Source organism: Rhyacophila brunnea, unplaced genomic scaffold (genome assembly GCF_057557595.1).
Source record: "Rhyacophila brunnea isolate RB1 unplaced genomic scaffold, BYU_Rbru_1.0 scaffold_18, whole genome shotgun sequence".
In the NCBI taxonomy this organism is placed as follows: Eukaryota; Metazoa; Arthropoda; class Insecta; order Trichoptera; family Rhyacophilidae; genus Rhyacophila; species Rhyacophila brunnea.
In genome coordinates this window covers 33853-40803 of record NW_028232837.1, presented here as the reverse complement: position 1 = coordinate 40803, position 6951 = coordinate 33853, and the positions used below count along the sequence as shown (strand labels likewise).

Here is a 6951-nt window from a genome sequence, read left to right as displayed (position 1 = left end):
GAGAAGTGCAGTTTTGCTTTTCTTCCCCAGGCCGCTGCTTTCTTCAGAGCTTCATTAGTGCAGAGTTCTACACCCTCTACAGTTTGTCCCTCTACTAAAAGAAGAACATCGTCTGCGAAGGCTTGAACCCTGCAGCCATGACCGAAGTCTATTTTTAAAAGATCGTCCAATATGATGTTCCAGAATGACGGACCGCATGTAGATCCCTGGATGCATCCTTTCGTCGTCAGCTTAGTCATTGTTGCTCCTGCATGTGTTATGTTAACCTTTCGGTTTCGAAGATAACTGCGGACCAGCGCATAGAGATTTGCCGGTGTGTCTTTGTCAGCGAGCTGCTTTAGCAGCATCGGCCACCAGGCATTGTCGAATGCGCCGCTTATATCTAGAGATACCGCAATGACTATTCGTTTGTTATCTCTATGCTCTGTTATAAAATTGACCGCGTCGGTTAATGCGTCTTCTGTCGATTTTTGTGGAGTGAAGCCATACTGTTCCTCGCTCATGAGATCGTTGTGATGAAGGTGCCAGTTGATCCTTCTGATCATGAGTTTTTCAAGGATCTTCCCGAAAACCGGTAGAAGGCCTATTGGTCTGTACGATTTGACGTCGCAATAGTCCTCTTTACCAGGTTTCGGGATGACTACAACCTGTGCGATTTTCCAGTCGTCGGGAAAGTATTCCAGCCTAAGGCAAGCGTTAAACATTGCGAGACAAAGTTCTGTGAAAGCATCAATGAAACGTGAGCAAATGTCTGCGGTGAAGTGATCATGTCCTGGGCTTTTGTTTGGATTCATTCCCCAAGTGATCTCAGTCAATTCTTCTTCCGTAAAAGGAGGATCATCCGCTGAAGAAAGTTTGGCTTTAAGAGCCCCTCTGATCTCAGCGTGTTCGCTTCCTTCGGTCGCTGTGTCATCATCTGGGAAGAATTGATGTAAAAGAGCCTCTGCAGTTTCTTCAGCATTTTTGCACATTCCACTTGCTGTCCTCATCGTTACAGGGATTGATCTCTTTGAAGTCCTTGTCAATACTCGATAGACGGTCGACCAAACTGTTTCTCGTGTTTGAATCGAGCAGTAGAGTTTCCACGATTCGGTTTTTGCCTTGTCGATGGCACTCTTGTATTTTTCTTTTGCTTCGAGATATTCTGGTAAAGTGATCGTCAATCTTCTTGTTGATCCAGAGTTTTGCATCTTGTGTTTTGCTTTAATCGCTGCCTTTTTCAGCTCAGTAAGTTCGTCGTTCCACCACGGGTTCGGGTATTTCTTGTCGGTTCTTTTCTTGGGTAGCATAAGTTTGTCGCAGGATAATTTCAAAGCTTCAATTGTCGTCTTAATATTCATTTGAAGTGTGTGTTTGTCATGCACGTCGTTGAAGGAGCTGATATTTATCTTCTTTGCTTCAAGGTATTCTTCTGCCTGTTTCCTAAATTCATTCCAATTTACTTTTGTGGTCTTGTAGAGTATCGTCCCAGTGCTTGTTTCTACTAAGCTCTTTTTTCCGTATTCAAATGTGATCGGATGATGGTCGCTTAGTGCACTCATCTCGGTGTCCACTCGCCAGCCGGTGACATCTTTAGTGGTATGAGCTGAACATATTGTAATGTCAATTACGCTCTTGCAGATTGTCTGGTTCCTGACAGTTTGAAAGGTTGGAGTCGTGCCCTCATTGAGGATCTAGAGATCCAGCTCAGCAATGAGGTCCTGTAACTCCCTTCCTCTGCTGTCAGTTCTGCTGCTGTTCCACCAAATGCTCTTTGCGTTGAAGTCTCCACCTATCAAAACTGTATTTTCAGAATCAATCAATTTTTCCAGAATTCGAAGAATAGGGGCGAGATTTGCACCTGGTTCTACGTATACAGATGTGAGTACTATTGGTCCCGTAGCACTGTCTAATTTGATACAAACAATGTTAGGGCCCGAGTACTGCGTGAGAAGAATGGGCGATCCCCAGCAACCGAAGACGAGTACGGCGGCTTTTGAAATTTCGCCGTTTCGTCCGGGGGACTGAAATACCGTTAGTCCTGCTTTTGACGGCATGGAGTTCGATGCGCCAACATACGGTTCTTGGAGCAGCGCCACGTCAATTTGGTCAAAATTAATGACCTCCTCGTGAGCGGCTCTGCATCTTTGGAAGTTCCATTGGAGGAGCTTTATGGAATCTTTATTGGCCATAGTTAATTCTCTCCAAGGCTCTTGCTTCCATCATCACCAAGAACGGGCATGTTTTGCTGTTCGCTCTGTGATTTGTGCTGGATTTCTTTGCCTTGCAGCAATTCCAACACTTATCTTCAGTAGCGGTACAATCTTTGGTGCTATGAGCTTTTGCGCATTTTACACATCTTTCCATTTTTTCCGTGCATTTTAACGACGTATGCCCAAATCCTTGGCATTTGTAGCATTGCAGGAGGGGTGAAACATCTTCAACGTGGACCCTCATAAATCCGAGATTCACCCTTTCGGAGTCCAGCATGGCTGTGCGTATGGCCGGGGTTACCTGTAACATACAATTTTTAAGTTTATCATTTTTATTTTTTAGGACCCTTACAATTTTTTTTTCCATTTTTGATGTACTATTATTTGCAACGGCCTCATTTTGTTGGATCAAGAGTTCCGAAATCTCATTGTCGTCATATTCTTTTCCAACGCCTTTCAGAATTACGATCGGATTCCGTCGTTGCGCCGCCTTGGCTGCCAAAGTTCCATTGGAGTGCGTGTTGACTCTTGCGATGAGTGCGTGTGCGTCGTCAGCTTTGGGGCAGCCAATTATGACGCTTTCTTTGCCAATTCTGAAGGAGCTGACCCCGATTTTCAAATCTTGGGGCTTGATGTTTGCCCTTATTTCTTTGGCTATGTCTTCTGCAGTGGCTTTCTTCGTCGAGCTGACGAAGATCTTATGGATCGCTTCTGGCAGGTTCCTTTTTGCTCTTGTGGCATATTATTCCTGAGGACTTTGCACTGGCTTTTCCTCTCGAAGTGTTTTTGCATGCTGTTCTTCTTTTTTCAGTAATTCTTCGGCTGCTTTGAGTTTTGTCATCGCCAATTCTTCCTTCAGGTCTGCAATAGAATTTTTCATTTTCCTGGCCTCTTTCATAATGTTTAAATATATTTTTACCAGTTCCTCTTTCTGTTCCTTGGTAATATTTCCTTTGAGGGATTCCACTACCCGAATGCCTGTGGAGGCACTTTCTTCCACTTTGTCTCGAAGGTCAGGGCTAATTCCTTGGGATGTCTTTGGCTTTGAAGGGAGAAATGGAGCGGGGGACTGCTTTTTGGTCGTCGGTCTTCTCGATGATCCAGATTCGAGCTCGAGATCCAGCTTCTTACGTTCTTCGGCAGTCAGGCGCGCCGTCATTTTCGACTGCTCTTTCAAATCCGGACTCGATCTCGATCTGGAGAGCCCAGACTCCTCCATGTCGCCAGACGGCGTCGAGGGTGGTGACCTCAGTGTCCTCGGCATGGTCGTTGGGAAGAGGAGTGATGGAGGTTCAACTCCCCTTCGTGCAATTCCTGACGGATCAGGGGAACGTCTTCGGCGAACTTCGGTGAACCGAGTGCGCGAGACTATTGAACCAGTCTATCTGGCCCCGAATGATCTGCACCACTCTGGGAGTGTAGCAGACAACCGGGTTCAGATGAAAGGTCGTACGCAGCGGAAACCGTATGCCCCGACGTCAAGTCACCGAATCAGGGGCTTGTTACCCTTACAACGGAACTCAAACGCCAGAACAGACTCGCCCTTTCGTGGCCCCTATGCCGCGCAAGCGACAAGTATACCGCAATCGGGATACCAACTTTCGCTATTCCCGCGGAAATAGGGTTTGACACCTGAGTCGCTGCTCTAGGTTAGGATTGCTCAAAGAGCGGTTTGGAATGGTTGTGAGTCGTCACCGCGTCCAACGGCCAACGGAGAACAGGATGACCAGCTCGATCTTCACTTCGGATATACCACGATCGCAGCCCTGTATCGAAAATCCGAGCAAGAATTTATGCTTAACTTCCATACGACAGGCGAGTGACTTCAACGATCGGGCAAACCCGAAACCGATGAGAGACATCGGCGCGCAGACAAGCCAGCAAAGAAAACTCAGGAAAGTGACAAAAAGTTTTTCCGAGATTCTCCCAGATTTTCCTGGATTTTTCCGAGCTTTCCCGAGAAAGTAGTGAGTCTAGGTTTTGGATGATTTTCCAAAAAAAAGAAAAATTTTCCCCGATGACGGATCACCATCAACCGGAGCACGTCCTTTCACGGTCACTGTTGAATTTATACTAATAGTAGGTATTTTATAAATAAAGATGTAGGTACACAAGAAGTTTAACAAATTTTAAACAGATTTATTATTGAACTGTAAACACTGAATTGATAGAATTGTCTTTGGTATATGACACTTGGCACTTCGCACATAACCTCATTTCGGCAAAGCCGACACGTGGTAAACACAAATCAAGATTTATCCAGGGAATCCTTCAATAAAATAACAAGATAACATTCACTCTTATAGAAAGCACTTTTTTGAACACAATAAAGCAGAAATATTTCAAAACAACACTATATATATAGAGATATTGAAATTCCAGTATAGAGATAACACAAGCGCGTGCGGTTCCCTACATAGGTTGCTTTGTAACAGGTTAGGTTAGGTTAGGTTAGGTTAGGTTAGGTTTTTTTTTTTTTTTTAAATTCGTTTATTGAATTCCTTGCTTTTTCGTACAAGGGTTATTACTTAAGTATTACAATATTCATATTTCATTTACATAATTTACAGTTAAGCACAGTATTGTAAACATAAAGAAAATATAAAATATAAAGAATATTGAAATATGTGATAAAGTAAAAAGTTAAAGAAAAAAAGTGCAGAGATATATAACATATTAAAGTATAAAATATAAAAGAAAAGAAAAGCATATATAAAAATTTGTGTTAAAGTAAAGAGATAAAAATACAGAGATATATAAAATATAAATAATAATAAAGATGTGTTAATTAATGATATAAAAAGCACAGAAATAATTTTAGTTATTATAACAGAGTAAAATAATAGTATACATTATATTGTAATGAGACTGTGAGGGTGTGTGCCTTCTGTGTTGTGTTGTGTTTGTGTTTATGTCCCTCCGTTTACTGTCTTTATTTTTTTGATGGCTTTTGTTAGGTATTCAGTGAATAGTTTTCGTGTTGTTTTGTTGTTTAGTATTTTGTCTGGTTTTGATAAGTCTATTGTGATGTTTTGCTGGTGGCACTGTACCCCGAGGGTCCACCTTTCTTTCTCAAGTATAGGACAATCGGCCAATATGTGTTTGACTGTCTGAGACACGACTCCATCGCATGGACAGTGATCGTCGGCTCTCAGTTTAAACCTTTTCAGGTAGGCTCTCATTGCCCCGTGGCCCGTCAGCATTTGTGTGAGTTCATGATTGAGTGTGGTGTTGTGTGTGAAGTGTTTTCCTGAGTTTATGTCTGGTATGAATATTTTTGTTGTCGATCCAGTGGTGGATTCAGTGTATCTTTTGTTCCATAGATATGTGGTGTCATCTTCTAATTTCCTCTTTGCGAACGTGAGAGGGAATTTCGTGTAAGTGGTGGGTCTTTTGTCTGTGGTGGCTTGTTTTGCGTATTTATCTGCCTCTTCGTTTCCGGCTATGCCAATGTGACTCCTTATCCAGATGAACCTGGGGGTGATGTTAATGTTTCTCAGGAGTGAGCATAATGTCAGGCTGGCTCTTACGAGTGGGTGTGTCGATGAAGGGTTTTGGAGAGCTACAAGACTGGATTGGCTGTCAGAGTATATGATCACCTCGGTGGGGTGATGTTTGCTGGAATTAACCAGTGTCCAATCGAGGGATTCTCTGATGGCTAGCATTTCTGCCTGAAAAACAGTGCAGTAGCTTTCAAGCCTTAACTTTCGTTTTGCAATAAATGCTCCACATTTGTAAACGACAAAGGCTGCCCCTACTTTTTCATCGATGCGGCTGCCGTCTGTGTAGATCTCCAAACCCGTTGCGTTGTGTTCAGTGAGTGCGCTGTGGTCGGTGGTTTCTGTGTGTTCTATGTTTTCAAGGTGTCTGGTGCCTGGGTGGGGTAGTTCTGTGTAGTGTATTTTGTTTTCATATGTTCTGTCAGTTGGAAGATGTTTGGGTAAAGTATGTTGCGTTTTTATGCGGTATAGTTCGGCGAGTTGTTGTATTTTTAGGTCTAGAGGGGTGGTGTTTTCCAGTACTTGGGCGGATGTGAGTGATATGGTCCTGTACCCTTTGCAGATCGAAATTGCAAAGGGACGTTGAGTTGTGTTTAGTTTTTTTTGTATGGATTTTTTGTGTGTGGCGTTGCTCCAGACGGATGCTGCGTAAGTGATTGTGGGTTCGATTGCTCCCATGTATATGATTCTTAGGACCTCTGGGGAGGCTCCCCACGTTGCTCGTGCAGCCCTCATGAATCGCTTGCCAATTTGTGTAGCTTTTTTACATGTGTATTCTGTGTGTTTTGACCAGTTAAGGTGTCTGTCTAGAACTACTCCCAGTATTCTGAATGAGTCAACAAGATCTTTCTTTTGTCCTTTCCATGTAATGTTCAGTGGTTGTATGGTGCGTTTGGACATGAACATAATGTGTGTTTTTGTGTCAGAAAATGTGAGTTTAGTGCTATTTCCCCATTCAAGTGTCCTTTTTAGTATGTCGTTGGTTGTTGTTTCAAGTGTTTGTATGTCATCAGCAGCGATCGTGATTAGTACGTCGTCTGCGAATGCTTGTATGTGTGCGTTGTTTGGAATGTTTATTGTGAGAAGATCGTTACTGGCAATGTTCCAGAGGGTTGGTCCGCAGGTTGAGCCTTGTATGCAGCCTGCTGTCTGTTTCCTAACGACCTCCTCTCCTGCGTATCTGAGCGTGACTTGTCTGTCCTGTAAGTAGCTTCGTATGAGTTTGTAAATGTTTAGTGGTGTGGATTTTTGTGCGAGAG

The 6951-nt window shown here is 43.3% G+C and overlaps 1 protein-coding gene across 1 annotated transcript; it reads right to left on the bottom strand.

Annotated features, from left to right (window-relative positions):
• Nucleotides 1–5101: 5101 nt before the first annotated feature.
• LOC147073060 (uncharacterized) lies at nucleotides 5102–5857 on the bottom strand. The gene has a single exon (XM_085945594.1). The coding sequence runs from the start codon at nucleotides 5855–5857 to the stop codon at nucleotides 5102–5104; it is 756 nt and encodes a 251-aa protein (XP_085801720.1).
• Nucleotides 5858–6951: the final 1094 nt, after the last annotated feature.

Coding starts and splice junctions, on each gene's coding strand:
- LOC147073060 (XM_085945594.1), bottom strand. CDS start 5,857: ATGCTAGCCATCAGAGAATCCCTCGATTGGACACTGGTTAATTCCAGC.